General features: G+C 32.2%; 2 protein-coding genes across 5 annotated transcripts; both read left to right on the top strand.

Moving 5' to 3' along the window:
• The first annotated feature begins 3,690 nt into the window (after positions 1-3,690).
• Positions 3,691-16,874, top strand: LOC117907197 (methylecgonone reductase-like). 2 transcript variants are annotated; one of them, XM_034820638.1, is made up of 5 exons: positions 3,691-3,939; positions 14,304-14,682; positions 14,775-15,033; positions 15,104-15,283; positions 16,252-16,874. In XM_034820638.1, exons 2-5 carry the CDS (start codon positions 14,366-14,368, stop codon positions 16,474-16,476), a joined length of 981 nt encoding a protein of 326 aa, XP_034676529.1. In that variant the 5' UTR covers positions 3,691-3,939; positions 14,304-14,365; the 3' UTR covers positions 16,477-16,874. The 2 variants fall into 2 exon arrangements, with proteins under 2 accessions (XP_034676529.1, XP_034676530.1); XM_034820639.1 differs by having other exon boundaries at positions 3,692-3,939; positions 14,775-15,021.
• LOC117907198 lies at positions 5,284-10,376 on the top strand. 3 transcript variants are annotated; one of them, XM_034820642.1, is made up of 2 exons: positions 5,284-5,732; positions 10,339-10,376. In XM_034820642.1, the coding sequence occupies exons 1-2, from the start codon at positions 5,390-5,392 to the stop codon at positions 10,344-10,346; spliced, it is 351 nt and encodes a 116-aa protein (XP_034676533.1). In that variant the 5' UTR covers positions 5,284-5,389; the 3' UTR covers positions 10,347-10,376. The 3 variants fall into 3 exon arrangements, with proteins under 3 accessions (XP_034676533.1, XP_034676531.1, XP_034676532.1); XM_034820640.1 differs by lacking the exon at positions 10,339-10,376 and adding an exon at positions 9,535-9,838; XM_034820641.1 differs by lacking the exon at positions 10,339-10,376 and adding an exon at positions 7,305-7,333.
• Positions 16,875-17,055: the final 181 nt, after the last annotated feature.

Below are 17,055 nucleotides of genomic sequence, written 5' to 3'. Positions count from 1 at the left end.
TTTTTTTAAATAATTTATTTATGCATTATTAATAGTTCTTATGAAAAATAAGATTTATTTTATATGAATCATAAAATTCTCCTTAGAAGTCTTGAAGTCGATAGTTAATTCACCAAGTGTGTAGTTGATTTGTCAAAAATGGTCATACTCATGAGTGGTGCAGCTGGTGCTCACCATGGTAAAGGACTCTCCTTCTTGTTGTTAGTGGGCGACTCCACTTAGCAGCAAATAACTCATCGTTGATCATTTGGATTCTATTCTTTTAAATTTGTTTGACTTTGAATCTTCGTGTTTAAATACATAATTTCTTTTTGAAGTTAAACTAAAATATATTTAATTTCTTCATTTGTTTTTTTTTTTATGAATAGTTTTTTATTTTCAATTATTTCTTAATCAATTTTTACTCCAAGTTTTTATGAGACAATTTTTAGATTGAATTTTTATGAACTTTAGCTACTTTTTTAATGGATGATCATGCAATTTAAATTTTATTTTAGCATGTTCAACAAATATTAGAGAGATTATGTAAGTATGTAACAATAAAATAATAATAAAAATAAGTGGTTTGAGAGCAAATGAGTTTCTATATATAACAACTTTAAATGATAATTATAGTTAATAAATCTATAACTAAATAAATATTAAAACTAGAAAAATCATGTCCCATGGATATTATTATAGGGTGAGAGTTTGATATGAGGTTTAAATAGAGTTACGAATATTAATGTATATTGTTTTACACTCGGATTTTGATATTAAGGTTCTTTACCTTACATTTTGACGAGAGGTTAAACATTTTTTGTTGTTTAAGTAGGTGGTGCAAATTTATTAGAGCCAAAAATTATCCTCACAATAAAAAAAAAAGGTAAAAATCAATGTATGAGATAAATAATTTTAGTAAATAAAGCTATCCAACATCTTACTCTAATCCTATTTTTCGCTTTCTATTCAACCATTTATAGAGTCTATGACACAAGTTGTTACACAACAAATAGTAATAGCTTCTAAATAGACTCATGACACATGTCATTTTTATGAGATCTTGCATTTTTGCTAATCACGAAGTTGTTACCTTATTGCCAAATTGATAGCCAATCTACTAAGTATATTGTTGATATACTAAGTCTATCATAATTTGTGATCATCGTAATTCTTTAAAATATTAAAATTTATGTGTTAGCATATATTTTCATCATTAAAAGTAATTTTTCAATATTAAATATTCAAATTGAACGGACTCTAAATATTAAAGTACACTTGTGTGACATTTTCTTTTTCGTAATACTTTGATAGTTGGCCAATGACCAAAGTGAATGATTAGTTGACCATAGTGGTCACCCAATTTACCTTATTTATTTGATTGAGCATCTAGTTAATCATTTGTACAACTGATTGGTCAATTGAATCTTATGAATTACCTACAAATGCTAGTAATTGGTAATTTGTTAATAAAGCAATCAATTGATTGAACTGATAATGTTCCCAACATTTAATCTTCTGTGAAATATTATAAGTATGACTATTGAGACTTATTTTATGATAAAACAATGACTTGTAAAATATTTGTTAAACCAATATTTTGTTAGTTTATGATTTCATATTTTTGCTAAAATTTGAGCAAAATTCATTTTAAATTTGTCGTAAAAGGCTTTAAGAAGTTAAACATAGATTGTTGAAGGTTCCATACCTCGAACTAGGTTGTTTAAAAACTTTACACCGCAATTAGTCGAGGGCTTAAAGAACCTGTTGAGTTGGTTGGGCTTAATAGATCAAGGTGTATTTTGCACCCTCACACCTCCAGTACCATATGTCTAGCCGGTTGCAATAGAACCTCAATTGGTCGAGGGTTGGTTGATATTCTAACCTCCAACAATTACTTGTCTAACGGCTACTGATTGATCGAATTAGTTGACCTACAACCATGCTTAGTGGCTAGTTTGAGCTCTAAACTCCTAAAAAAAAAAAAAAAAGACTTTCAAATTTTATTGTTTTATAAGGTTGACATTTCAAAATATTTTTTAAATATATTTGGGGCATATCGAAGTGTTTTAGAGTGCATTTTGATTTAAACTTGCATATCTTTTAGTGCGCCTCAATTCTAGTTTTTTTCTATACTTCGTTTGGTTTTTTTCCTTTACTTCATTCGAACAAATGTTGTAAATTAAGAGTCTTTTCTTCATTTTTATATTTCGAGGGTGCTTTGAAACTATAATCCAAAGAGAAGACTTTAGAGACTTTGTTTTGAATTGTTGTGAAGAGTGTTTAGAATCATAATCCGATTATAAGGTTGGAGACTTGGGTTGAGAGTCTCAAAATAGTAAAACTCTTACTAAATTAGGAGCTTAAAATGAGTAAATATAGGTTGGATTGTGTCGAACCACTATAAAAACCAATGTTTACAATTTCTCTTATCTATCTTCTTTATTTCTTTGAAATTGCTTTTATATTGATATTTATCATACTATTACTTTTCATTTTATAATTGTTAAATCTGCAAAATGTCATAATCACCCTCAGAGATGATTATCTTAAATTAGTATAGCAAGAATCCTAATAATTATTATATTGAATCCATAATTCTTTGTGCATTTTATATATTATGCATTAAACTTCAACTTGTAAATTGTATTGATTGCAATAAAGTCAAACTATTTTAGACTATATTTGCTTTAAAAATGTTTTTTATTTTTATATTTTTTGTAATTATGAAAACTCTGTAAACATCATTGAGAGTCTTAAAGGTGTGAGGATATGGTATCAAAAGTTTGTAGTAGTCTCTTAATACCCAAAGAAATCTAACATATAACTTTTTGGGTCTTGGAAAGAAATCGGTTGTGTGCATCCGAGTCTTAGAAAAATCTTGAAAAACTAGTAAAAATTCTATAGGTTAGAAGAAGCTTGGGAGTATCAACTAGAATGAGATTTGTTGAAGTATGATAAAATTTGTTTGTATTTTATTTTCTTATTTCTTTATTACTCCCTTATTTTAATTGTTGATTACAATTTTATGTACTTATTAGTATATATTAGGTTGTAATTTAGTAAAAATTTGAAAAGTAATCATCACCAAATTAATGCTCTTTGGCCAGTCAGCTTCACACCAAGCAAATTTACGGAATTCCTTGTTTATTTTATTTTTATTTTTATTTTTTTAAAAGCTTCCATTTTTATGTTGTTATATGTTATGAAGCTGATGTCAAATCTAAATGGTGTTTATTTTTTTAAATTTTTTATTAAAAATAATTTGTTTTTAGATTTTAAGTAGTCTATTTTAATTTTTTATTTATCATTTATTATGAATTTTTGGATAAATAAAAAAATTAAAATATTTAATTTTTTAAAATAAAAAAATAACATATTCATTTTTTTGAATGTTTAATAAAAATAAAATATTATAAAAATAAATAATCTAATACTTAATATTATTAAATATTATTTAATTTTAAATAGAATTTAAAATCAAGTGAAAAAAAACCACACTAGTGATTATGATATTCCTGCATAAATGAACTTTGTTTTTAAATCAGTAATTTTTTTTCTTCCTGCTTCATGTCAAAATATTTTTATTTTTTGAGAAATTTTCATATTATTAATTTTATACACAATTAATTTTATTAATAAATCTAAATAAAGAACCCACCCCCCACCACCGCACCCTCACATAGACGATATATACCTCGTCTTTACGTAGCAAAGTCGCCAGAGTCCACGGGAGCAACTCGCCATTTTGCGCAACAGTGCCATCAACCCAATCACGTCGATGGTTCTGAAAAATTCTAACTTCCAATGCTTGGTTCGGGTTCTCAATCCACCAAGGTCGGGCTCTCTCACTAGATAAGTTGGCTAGAAACCCTAGCTTGTAAAGAGGTTGGAATCCCTCATCTGCTCTCCCCGAAAAACCAATTTTCGATCTACCGAATAGGTTTATTGTGATTTCAGGTATGCTCCATTAATATTCTCAATTAACTCTCTAGAATCAAGTTACCGTTTCTTGATTAGATTATATCCGTTTGTGATTCTTTTATTTATCGTGTAACGGTTACGATTGCGAACATATATATAGATCTTTTCCCTTTCAATTCTTCCTCAAAATTTCCATATTCTCTTCACAATGGTTAGTTCTTCGTCCCCTGATCTATTGCTTTTGTTTTTTTTCTACTTTCATTGTTTTGTTTTGTTTTTTAATTTGGGATTCGAGTTATCGCTATCAATTTTCCAGTTCACTTTCAGATTCAGTGTTAGTTTCTCTCTCTATAGTTTGGTTTTTCTCTCTCTCTCTCTAACTTTTTTTTTTCGATTTTTTAATTGGTAATGCTTTGATATCTTAGTACTTCAGTTGTTTTGATCTTTCTTTTCATCGGATTGAAACTTTTGTGGTTATCTAATTTTTAATATGGTGCGTGTTGTCAAATTATGATGTGTAAAGTTTTTGTTATAATTTTCTTAGAGGCGCTTTGATGGAAAGAATTTTCTGTAAATTCATTCCGTCCATGGGTTGCACCAAAGCAGCTCATGTATATATATATATATATTATATTTAAGGATAATGACTGTACTTGCCTCATTGGAAGGGGAAAGTCATGAGCAAGAGAAAGATAGATTTTAATCTTCTATTTTTGAAGCTAACTCCATGAAAAACAACATGAGAATTTAGATTTAAAGGAAAAAAAAGAGAGGTAGCAAGTGTTATATTTATATAAATATATATATATTGTTGGTTAAAAATAAAGTGTAAGAAGAGTTACACTTCTGAAAAATAACCTTTGAAAATAAAGTGTAAGAAGGGTTACACTTTTAATGTGTAAAATAAACACATGATTAAGTTTTGGAATGTTACAAAACTTAAGAGGTATTTACACATATGATTAAGTTTTGAAATGTTACAAAACTTGAAAGGTTAAGGAAGACAATGAGTCTTCTCATCTTTGTAACTTTATAAAACTTAAGAGGTTAAGTGTAAGAGAGTTACACATTTGAGATTAAATCATGTTTAATGTGTGAATTAAACATATGATTTAATTTTTGAATGTTACAAAGATGAAGAGATTGAGGAAGACAATGAGTTTTTTCTCATCTTGTAACCTTTTTTCAACCCTAAGAGTGCTATATATATGACTTTTCTTCTTTTTGAAATCTTATGCAGAAAAGTGAAAAGGCTTGATCAATCCCAAGACTATTTCCATTAGTTCCCTAAAGATTTCTAGAAGTGGGAGGAAATAGAGTCTTTGGACAAAGTTCCAAGAACTTGTTTGAGCCTTTCTTGTGTTCTTCTTCTTCTTGTTCTTATTTTGCAACTTTGAGAGTTTTATTGTATCAAAGTGAGTGTTTGAGAGTATTTCTTTTCTCCATTGTATCCAAATTTTCCCAACAATCAAAGACTCTATTCACAATGGAAGGAGAGACTATCAAGATTATGAACCAAGACCTTGTGAGGTTGGATCGTTTTGATGGTTCCAACTTCACTAGGTGGCAAGACAAGGTGAGATTCCTTCTCACAGCACTCAAGATTTTCTACATCCTTGATCCTACCTTGGCACCGTTACCGGAACCAAAGGAAAATGACACACCTCAAGTGGTGGCGGCAAGGAAGAAGAGGGAGGAGGATGAGCTCATATGTAGGGGTCATATTTTGAACGCCTTATCCGATAGGCTATATGATCTCTACACCAACACCAATTCCGCGAGGGAGATTTGGGAGGCTCTTGAAAACAAGTACAAAGCCGAGGAAGAAGGTACCAAAAAGTTTCTTATTTCTCAATACGTAGATTTCAAATTTTTTGATGAAAAGCCTCTCTTACCACAAATTCATGAGTTGCAAGTAATTGTGAATAAGTTGAAGTTCTCAAAATTGAACTTCCGGAGGCCTTCCAAGTTGGTGCTATTGTGGCTAAATTACCATCAAGTTGGAAAGGTTACCGGAAGAGGATTCTCCACAAGAGTGAAGATTACTCCTTGGAGGAGATTCAAAAACATCTTCGCATTGAGGAAGAATCGAGATCAAGAGACAAAATGGTGGAGGAGTCCAATGGTGGGACTAACAAAGCCAATGCGGTTTCAAAGGCCAATCATCCTAGAGGTAAAAATAACAACGTCAAAAATAATTCCGGAAATTATATGAGCCCCAAGAAAAATCAAGAGCAATTTAAGGGCAAGAAAGGTCCTTGTTTTGTGTGTGGAAAACCCGGGCATTATGCTAGGGAGTGTAGGTTCCGAAAGGACCAAAAAGGGGCTGTGGTGAATGCAATTGATGAGGAGATCATTGCAACACTAAGCGAAGTGTGCGTTGTCCAAGGAAAGGTGCAAGGATGGTGGTATGATACTTGTGCCACAATTCATGTTACCTATGACAAATCTCTTTTCAAGACCTTTGAAGATGCAAAGGGAGATCAAGAGGTTCAAATGGGCAATGAAGGAAGATCCAAGGTGCTTGGCAAGGGCACTATTGAAGTTGTTTTTACCTCCGGCAAAAAGGTTACCCTTACAAATGTATTGTATGTCCCCGATATGAATAAAAATTTGGTTAGTGGGGATTTGCTTGGCAAACCGGGTATCAAAGCGGTGTTTGAATTCGGTAAGCTAATTTTATCCAAATCGGGGAACTTTGTGGGAAAGGGGTATTCTTGTGATGGGATGATCAAACTTTGTACCAATGACAATATCAATAAAATGGCTTCTACTTCCGCTTATATGTGTGATTCAAATTCTTTATTTTTGTGGCATAATAGGCTTGCATATGTTGGTTTAAACACTATTAAAAGGATTGTGAAATGTGGTTTGATTGCTTGTGATACCAAGAAATTTGAAAAGTGTGAAATATGTGTTAAATCAAAGATGATTAAAAAGCCTTTTCATAGTGTTGAGAGATCATCTAATTTGCTTGATTTAATACATAGTGATCTTTGTGAACTTAATGGCATGTTAACAAGAGGTGGAAATAGGTATTTTCTTACATTCATAGATGATTGTTCTAGATTTACCTATGTGTTTTTGTTGAAAAACAAAAGTGAAACTTTCAATGCCTTTAAAGTTTACAAAGCCGAAGTTGAAAATCAACTAGGAAAAAATATTAAGGTGCTTAGAAGTGATAGAGGTGGTGAATATTTCTCTAGTGAATTCAATTCTTTTTGTGAAGAATATGACATAATACATGAGTGCACTGCACCCTATACACCTCAACACAATGGCATAACGGAGAGAAAGAATAGAACATTCTTGGAAATGGTGAATGCTATGTTATTGCATGCTAAATTGAATTTCAATTTGTGGGGTGAAACTTTGTTGACTGCTTGCCATATTTTGAATAGAATTCCTATGAAGAAAAATGAGATATCTCCATATGAGTTATGGAAAGGAAGGAAGCCTAATATAGGTTACTTCAAAGTGTGGGGGTGTCTTGCTTATTGCAAGAAAACGGATCCAAATAAAACAAAATTGGGTCTAAGAGCCATTAAGTGTGCATTTGTAGGCTATGCCTCAAATAGCAAAGCTTAAAGGCTATTAGACTTGGAGTCTAATGTGATAATTGAATCAAGAGAGGTAGAGTTCTTTGAGAATTTGTTGAGTGATAACAATTCTCAAGTACCTACTAGTGATGGAGAGTCTCAGGAGGAGACACCTTCAAAGGTTGTTGAGCAACCCATTGTGCCTCGGAAAAGCCAAAGAGCTAGAAAAGAGAAAGTGTTGGGGTCGGATGAGATTGACTCTCAAAGAATTTCCTTTTACTTAGTAGAAGGAAATAGAGAAGATATTATAAGAAAATTCCTATAGTACTTCAAATAGAGGAGGATCCCAAAACATACAAAGAAGCTATGGCTTCTAGAGATGTTGCTTTTTTGGAAAGAGGCTATCAATGATGAAATGGATTCAATTATGTCCAACCAAACATGGGAATTGGTAGACCTTCCACCAGGATCTAAACCAATAGGGTGCAAGTGGGTATTTCGAAGGAAATATCACACCGATGGCATGATTCAAACCTTTAAGGCTAGATTAGTAGCTAAGGGGTTTAAACAAAGAGAAGGTATTGATTATTTTGATACCTATGCGCCGGTGGCTAGAACAACATCGATTAGGATATTGTTTGCTTTGGCATCAATTCATAATCTATTTGTTCATCAAATGGATGTCAAAACGGCATTCTTGAATGGGGATCTCAATGAGGAGGTCTACATGGAACAACGGGAAGGTTTTGTTCTACTGGGGAATGAAAACAAAGTGTGTAAGCTTGTCAAATCATTATATGGTTTAAAACAAGCTCCCAAACAATGGCACGAAAAATTTGATCATGCTATTCTTTCGGATGGATTTAGACACAACAATGTGGACAAGTGCTTATATTCTAAGACTTGTGATGACTATATGGTCATAGTGTGTCTATATGTGGATGACATGTTAATCTTGAGTGATGACATGAAAGGAATAATAGAAACGAAAAGGTTTCTATCCTCAACCTTCAAGATGAAAGATCTTGGAGAAGTTGATACTATATTGGGTATCAAAGTGAAAAGAAATAGTGGGGGTTATGCTTTGAACCAAACCCACTATATTGAGAAAGTAGTTAGCAAATTTAGTCATCTCAAGATTAAAGATGCTAATACTCCATTTGATTCAAGTATAAAACTTGAAAAGAATGATGGTAGATCGGTGGCTCAACTTGAGTATGCAAGTGCAATTGGAAGTCTTATGTATGCTGCTCAGTGTACTAGGGCTGACATTTCATTTGTAGTTAGTAAACTAAGTAGGTTTACTAGCAATCTAAGCGTGGAACATTGGAAAGCTATTGGTAGAGTTCTTGGTTACCTAAAGAATACCAAAGAACTAAGCCTCTAATATTCAAAGTTTCCTGCTATACTTGAAGGGTATTCAGATGCAAGCTGGATATCGAGTGTGAGAGATAATTTATCTACCACAGGTTGGGTGTTTACACTTGGTGGTGGGGCTGTCTCTTGGGATCCAAGAAACAGACTTGTATATCACACTCAACCATGGAGGCAGAGTTTATAGCTCTAGCTGCAACTGGAAAAGAAGCTGAGTGGCTTAGGGATCTCATGATGGACATCCCTTTTACTGCAAATAATGTGTCAACAGTGTCAATACATTGTGACAGTCAAGCCACTCTAGCTCGTGCGTACAGTGGAGTGTACAATGGGAAGTCTAGACATATAAGCATTAGACATGAGTATGTGAGACAATTGATTCAAAATGGAATCATCTCAATCTCATTTGTGAGGTCAAGTGGAAACTTGGCGGATCCTTTTACTAAACCTCTTACAAGAGATTTAGTAAGGATAACATCTAGAGGGATGAGACTAAAACTCCTTAAATAAAACTCACCAATGATGGTAACCCAACTTAATACTAAGAAATGACTAGTCTTAAGTTCAATGGGTAAAAACAAGTCATTGATAAGTGGGTTGTGGCAGCATTAGAACATGTGAGTTCCGTCTGTGATGATAAATGCTGGTTGTTACCGTTGGAGGGTTAAGCTTAAAGCTTTTAATGAAATTCAGTCTATGTGTGACAAGCATATTAAAGGTAACAAGGATGCTGGAAGAATTTCACCTATGTGAACTTAGGGGTGGTGCCGCCTCTCATGAGAGTTGGAGTTTCTTTCAAGAAAGTTCATGAATGGATTGAGCACATGGCCATAAAAGTGCTAAGCAAGAAAATAATGGGCACTCGTGTGGTTAGTGGAAGTGTGTGTGTTGTTACCGGTTTCGTTACAAGGAATAACTGGTTCAATGCTACAAGCAACCTGGGATTTCAATGGAGCTTTGTGACAATTACACTAAGGTAAAATTCAAATCGAAAGATATTTTATTTTATGCATTTTCACTGTTAAGGTTATAAGGGTTGATGTTTATTTTAACCAAGTGGGGATTGTTATATTTATATAAATATATATATTGTTGGTTAAAAATAAAGTGTAAGAAGAGTTACACTTTTGAAAAATAACCTTTGAAAATAAAGTGTAAGAAGGGTTACACTTTTAATGTGTGAAATAAACACATGATTAAGTTTTGGAATGTTACAAAACTTAAGAGGTATTTACATATATGATTAAGTTTTGAAATGTTACAAAACTTGAAAGGTTAAGGAAGACAATGAGTCTTCTCATCTTTGTAACTTTATAAAACTTAAGAGGTTAAGTGTAAGAGAGTTACACATTTGAGATTAAATCATGTTTAATGTGTGAATTAAACATATGATTTAATTTTTGAATGTTACAAAGATGAAGAGATTGAGGAAGACAATGGGTTTTTTCTCATCCTTGTAACCTTTTTTCAACCCTAAGAGTGCTATATATATGACTTTTCTTCTTTTTGAAATTTTATGCAGAAAAGTGAAAAGGCTTGATCAATCCCAAGACTATTTCCATTAGTTCCCTAAAGATTTCTAGAAGTGGGAGGAAATAGAGTCTTTGGACAAAGTTCCAAGAACTTGTTTGAGCCTTTCTTGTGTTCTTCTTCTTCTTGTTCTTATTTTGCAACTTTGAGAGTTTTATTGTATCAAAGTGAGTGTTTGAGAGTATTTCTTTTCTCCATTGTATCCAAATTTTCCCAACAGCAAGTAAGATCATATTTTGTTCTCAAGAACATATGCATGATAAAAACTGAAAATTTATTTTCTTAATCTTCCTTTAACAAGATGGCATATCATGAATTGACTAAATTTGGCTTATTGCCAAAAGGTCATATGTTCTAAATTTTCAACTGTGAATAAATTGTATAATGTTTCCTTTTGTTTTTTTTGTTTGGCTTGATGACTAAAATGGATTTGCATGTGACTGTTTTTTATAGAGTTGAAAAAAATATATAGTCCTAAAAGCTCACTAATGGAAATTAATGATTTGACAAAACTTAAAAGCAATGTATGTTTATATTTTGGAGAAGCACTTGAAGTTATTTTTATAGAAACACAAATAGATATTTCTCATAAAACAAAATTTTTAAAAAAAAAGAAGAAGAAGGAAACATGCCCATTCAACTAAAAGGTTCTTATCATTGGGAATAGCCTTATATTTCCCTTCTAAAACTCATTTTCTTTCTCTCTCCAAAAATATAATAAATTTATTTAAAAATTCTTAACTCCTTATATCACATTCAAACATCTCATAAACTAATTCCAAGTTATTTGAATCAAGTAATTCATTGAATGTAATGCACATCTTTTTGTTTTTTTCTTCATTTATTTGGGTCTTTTTTTGTTATCATGTTCATTTTAACACTTAAAGTTTCAGCAAAATTTTTTGTTTTAGAATGAACAATATATATTTATATATTTTTTTCCTTTAAAAATGACTTTTGGAGCACATTACAATCACAAACTAGATATCATTTCTTTTCATATAATATAACAATATTATGTTTATTATTGTTAAGACTATTGAAAAGTAGTTGATGCATGGATTAGCCCTTTATACATATAATTTGTCTTATGTTGAGAGAACTATGAAACCATAATATATAAAAAAAAATTGTATATAAGTGTCAAAATCTCATATGTATTTTATTTTTAGCATTACATTTGGTAACTAGGATTATCTTAATATATCTTGTATAATTCCTTCATGATTTCTTCTAATTTTTTTTTCATCAAAGATCATTGTCTATGTTTGAAATTGATTTGTGGCAACATGACCACACAAGAGATGAGTTTTTTCAAAAAGATGGGTTCATTATCCAATGTCATACTCGCCATAGAGTTCAGAAACCAAATACTCCCAAAAATTACTATAAGTCCAATGTGACTTGTTTCTATTTAAAGAAGTTGTTTGCATCATCTTGAGTGATGTTTTGTGTGATGAAGAAGTGCTTGCAGAAGATCAAGAGCTCATGGTAGAAAAGATCTTATCATTTGCAATATAGATTGAGAATAGTCCCACTTAAAGACAACCTATTACCAATGGCAATAGACATTATGGAAATATTGACAATGCGGTGACTTTTTGGGATTCCATGACATATAGCATTCCTGTTAAATCATCCAATCTACCACAAAAGAAGATAAGGCTTGAGAGTCCTTGAAATATCAAGAATAATAGCTTTTATTATTTCTTTCCACGTATGAAAATATCGGTAATCACAGATATATCGATATTTGAGGTATATCGATGGATATTTAAAAAAAAAATATCGATAACCCTAAAATTGATCAAAATTCGTGGAAATGTAAGAAAAATATCGTAGAAATGTAATTAGAAGTATAATAGACATTTTAAAGAATTTGATATATGTATAATATGATTTATCATATTTGATGATAATATCATATGTATCGATAAAAAATATAAATTATATAAGTGTGCATTTATTATTAAATTATATAAAAATTATTTCATAATAATATTGTGATATTTGATTATAATATTTCTAATTTAAAAATATATTTAATATTAAAATTATGATTCATTTAATTCAATTATATTAAATGATATAAAATAAATGATGATATATGTACAGTTGTGATATTTAACCATAATGTTTATAACTTGAAAACATTAACCATAATGTTTATAACTTGAAAACATACTTTATGCGTATTCATCTATTTTGGATGCATTTAATGATATAAAAGAAATAATGATAATTTGCATAAGTATTTTTTATTCAAAAATTTATATTTATTTTATATGTAATTATTATATAAAATATGTACATTTAATCAAGTGAAGTTTGGTTGGTCGGCTAGTGTTGGTGGGGGATTGTGGGCATGAGGTTAGGGGTTCAAATCTCCTTGGTTCCATTTCACTTGGATTTTCCCTCATTTCACTTGCATTTTCCCTTGCCTTTCAAAAATTCCAATTCTTGCAATCTCAAACAATTCATGACACCAAAAAGGTGTATTTAAGCATTGGAGTGGTGGAAGGCTCACAATGCTGGGCTGGTGTGAGAGTATGGGTTGGGCTAGTGCTTGGGCCCATTATAAGAGTTTTGGGGAAAAATAAAAAATGAAATGGGGATGATGTGGCATCAATATATCGGGTGCGACTACCGAAATATCATGAAAATGTCAGGGATATATCGGTGAAAAATGACGATTTTAATGGAAATATTGTGGCTCTGATATTTCCTCTGCATGTATTGTGTTGGAGGTTACCGATACACGAACCGATATATCTCGACATTTTCATCCTTGTTTCTCTTTGTGATGCCGCTCCCCTTTTCCTTTCATTTATGCTTATGCTGGAACCTTTGAATTCATTAGATACCGATTCCTAAAAAGTCCTTCCTCCTTTTTTTCTTGCCTATCTTCTTTCATCTCATCTCTCTTGGGGACCATATTTGTATTTGGTCCAATCAGAAATGATTCTATCATTTCTGTATCTGCAATTCAATATACATGAGATATATACCACACATATATGCTTCCCTTCTTCTCATCTTTCTCATACAATTTGAGAATACTCGAACGGTCGATTCTATTTTTCTTAGGAGGTTCGTTTGATATTCAAAAACTGCTTAGCAACAGTCGAACATGTGAGAAATGTTGGGGTGAACCAGAAAAGTTTGAGTACAGCTGAATCTAAGTGTTGGCAAGGTAAGCATCTTGTAGTGAGAGGAGTAATTATAAACCTTATAGACCATTCCCATGGGGGTTATCCTTCACTTGGAAGAAAAAAACCCACAACCCCTTAGGGTTATCCTGCACTTGGAAATAAGAAGTAGAAAAAGGAATAAATATAGCGATAATTTGATTCTTCGTCGCCATAGTAAGTAGTAAACAAGAGAGAAAATTGAATTTGTTTCTTCTTATATTGCTTCAAGAAGATTTGAACGATCTTTGTGAATACCATTTCAGAGGTGATCATTGTCCTTTCAAAGTTATCTCTTCGTATTCTTTTCTCTATCTGTTCCACTAATTCTTTCTCCAATCACCCACCAAAATTCACTTTTTCTGTTCACTCTCTTTTATCCTATATAGAACTTATTGAATTAGCCAAGTGGATCATCATGTTGTCCAAAAACCTAGGTACATGGTGCTATTGTAGGGCCAGAAATGCACCCAGATCAGTGAGAGGAGCAAATTGAGATTGCCATGGCCCCAACAAGTCTTTGTCCACATAAACTGAACCAAACATATGGTTCATTTCAGGTCTCATAAATACATTTTCTTTAATTAAATTCTTTCTGTTAAAAAAGTTTTGAACTCCAAACATGGTGAAATTTACATAGATGATGCTTGATTCAATTATTTTATTAATCTCATTCTCATTATCATCTGATTCACTGATTAATTAATTAAAGCTTTTAATCAAAGTGGTATGGTTCTCTGATGGCTTTCTTATTGCTCAACTAATATAGGCACTATAAATACGTAAAGTTGCTCCTCAAGTCTCATATATTTAACTTAGAGCTTCACAGAGATGGGAACAGAGCAAATCCCAGAAGTGTTACTGAACTCTGGCCAAAAGATGCCATTAATTGGCATGGGAACAAGTGCCATGCCCCAGCCACCGCATCATCATCTCACCTCCATTCTTGTCGATGCCATTAAGGTGGGCTACCGCCATTTTGACACTGCTGCCTCCTATGGCTCAGAAGAATCTCTTGGCCAAGCTGTTGCAGAATCTATAGAGAGAGGCCTCATCAAGAGTCATGATGAAGTGTTCATCACTTCAAAGCTATGGTGCAACTGCAACCACCATGACCTGGTTCTCCCAGCCCTCAACAACACACTCCAGTAATTAACTGTTGACATTTCAGTTGCATTATTGAAATTGATAGTGTATAAGGTTTGTTATATGTATTGGTTGTTGTTTTGTGAATATGAAGGAAGCTGGGAATGGAGTATGTGGATCTTTATCTGGTGCATTTTCCGTTGAGGTTGAAGAAAGAAGCTGTAAGCTTTGAGTTTGCAAAGGAGGATATCTTCCCCAGCTGGGACATGAAAGGGACATGGGAAGCCATGGAAGAGTGCTGCAGATTGGGCCTAGCCAAGTCTATTGGCGTAAGCAACTTCAGTAGCAAAAAGCTCTCTCAGCTTCTCCAATATGCTACCATCCCTCCTGCTGTTAATCAGGTTTACAAACAGGCGTGTTCTGTGGCATAAATATAATTGGCAGAGGTAGTTCATGGCTTGATGAAACTGAATGTTGTTTCAGGTGGAAATGAACGCAGTATGGCAACAGGTGAAACTGAGAGAGTTTTGCAGAGAGAAGGGGATTCATGTGAGTGCATGGTCTCCATTGGGAGCAAATGGAGCCATGTGGGGCTCACTTGCAGTGGTTGAGAATCCACTTCTCAAAGAAATCTCTGCTGCAAAAGGGAAGAGCTTGGCACAGGTACTTACAAATCTACATAAACTCTTTCTAAAACCATGAACTGGAGACAATACTTTGATTGCTTTTCGTTTTCTATGGAAGCAGCTTCAATGATGAATGACTCCTGAAACACACTGGCCTACCCTACAAAAAAACATTCGTTTAACATAAGAAAAAGCCCAAGACACAAGCAACTTATATCATCCTTCAACTTTTAATACGAGTGGAAGTTTTCGGCTGTTTAGTAATTGTTTTTTAACTTACAAGAGATGTGAAAAACTTTTGATTTCTTAAGAATTTGTCCTAAAAATTAGGTTTTGTTTTAAAATAATTTTGCCAAGCTTTTAGTTTTTCTAATAAGAATTGAAAAGATAGAGAATGCTTTAAAAACTTTTATATGATATAAAGTATACAGTGCCATTACTAAGAATTTTCATATTTGATTTCATGAAGAAATAAAAAATTATTTTTAAAATGCTTAAAATTAGTGTGACTTCTCCTTTTTTGTACAAATAAAATTTTTCCAAATGATTTTCAACCTTTAAAATAGCATAACTACATTTTTTTTTTTTTTTTTTTGTAAAAGTCTATATCAAACCTTATAGATCTATAACTTCCATCCAATAAGCTTTTTGTAATGCCCACACCTTCTGTTTTCTTATCCCAAGTGATTGGAAGGACGTCCCACGGAGTAAAAATATGCTACTAGGGAATTCCATGGCTTTTTGTAGTGTACACATGTTCTGTTTCCTTATCCCAAGCGATTAGAATTTGTAATTCTATGCGATGGGGAACTCAAATGTAAAAAATAGTTTTTTAACATATTTTTTTTTCCTTAAAAGTATTATATATTTATATACATTCCAGAACTTTTAACATTCACTGTGTTTTCAATTATTTTTCATAGCAATCGATGCTACCTTAAATTTATTATTAAAAATATTCTATTTTCGGATTTGTTAATACAAACAAATGTTGGAGAAATGCAGGTTGCATTGAGATGGTTGCACCAACAAGGGGTGAGTATTTTAGTTAAGAGCTTCAATAAGGAGAGAATGAAGGAAAATCTTCAAATCTTTGACTGGGAACTCTGTGATGATGAGCTCGCAAAGATTGAGCAGATCCCACAGCGCAGGGGTTTTTCTGGGCAAATGTTTGTTCATCATGATGGAATTTATAAATCCTCGGAGGAGCTTTGGGATGATGATGCATGACATGCTGAAAATGAGAACAAATTATCAGTACACTCTCGTTATCTATTTGGAGATCATCTTGATCTTCAGTAGAAATCCCTGTGATTTCTTCCACCATCAAACGACCATGGATTTCGTTGAAATATCAGCGTAATTTCGGATATCGGTGGTGGTCAATGGCCGATATGAAATTAGTCACCGATTATTGGTTGAACAGAATTTTGGCAAAAAATCGGTGAAATTGTTGATATATCGGCCATTGGTAATGATGTAATCAATTATGAAAAAATATTTCCTAAATTGACAATGTAATCAATACATACTATGTATTCTAGGTAGTCCAATCATAAAAAAAAACAATAATGTAAAAAATTATGAAAAATAATGTGCTAAATCGATAATGTATTTGATAGATACTATATATGACATGTTTATAGGTATAATTTTCAGTTTGGTTGGATTTATTATCAATTTTAAAAAAATGAAATTGCAGACCCATTGGATCTATTTTGGTTTTATGTTTACTATTTAAAAAATCAAAATTATTAAAAGAAATTTTAAATTTTGATTATGGGTTTGTGAGTGTTAAACTAAGTTGGT

This window comes from Vitis riparia, chromosome 18, assembly GCF_004353265.1.
Source record: "Vitis riparia cultivar Riparia Gloire de Montpellier isolate 1030 chromosome 18, EGFV_Vit.rip_1.0, whole genome shotgun sequence".
In the NCBI taxonomy this organism is placed as follows: Eukaryota; Viridiplantae; Streptophyta; class Magnoliopsida; order Vitales; family Vitaceae; genus Vitis; species Vitis riparia.
The sequence above is the reverse complement of the archived record's forward strand: the minus strand, read 5'-3'. Positions and strand labels throughout refer to the sequence as shown.

What these genes read in the sequence shown, in the direction of transcription:
- LOC117907197 (XM_034820638.1), top strand. Translation starts at nt 14,366, where the DNA reads ATGGGAACAGAGCAAATCCCAGAAGTGTTACTGAACTCTGGCCAAAAG. An exon ending in GCCCTCAACAACACACTCCA is followed by an intron (nt 14,683 to 14,774) that starts GTAATTAACTGT and finishes GTGAATATGAAG; the next exon opens with GAAGCTGGGAATGGAGTATG. An exon ending in AAGGGAAGAGCTTGGCACAG is followed by an intron (nt 15,284 to 16,251) that starts GTACTTACAAAT and finishes GGAGAAATGCAG; the next exon opens with GTTGCATTGAGATGGTTGCA.
- LOC117907198 (XM_034820640.1), top strand. Translation starts at nt 5,390, where the DNA reads ATGGAAGGAGAGACTATCAAGATTATGAACCAAGACCTTGTGAGGTTG. An exon ending in GTACAAAGCCGAGGAAGAAG is followed by an intron (nt 5,733 to 9,534) that starts GTACCAAAAAGT and finishes AGCATATTAAAG; the next exon opens with GTAACAAGGATGCTGGAAGA.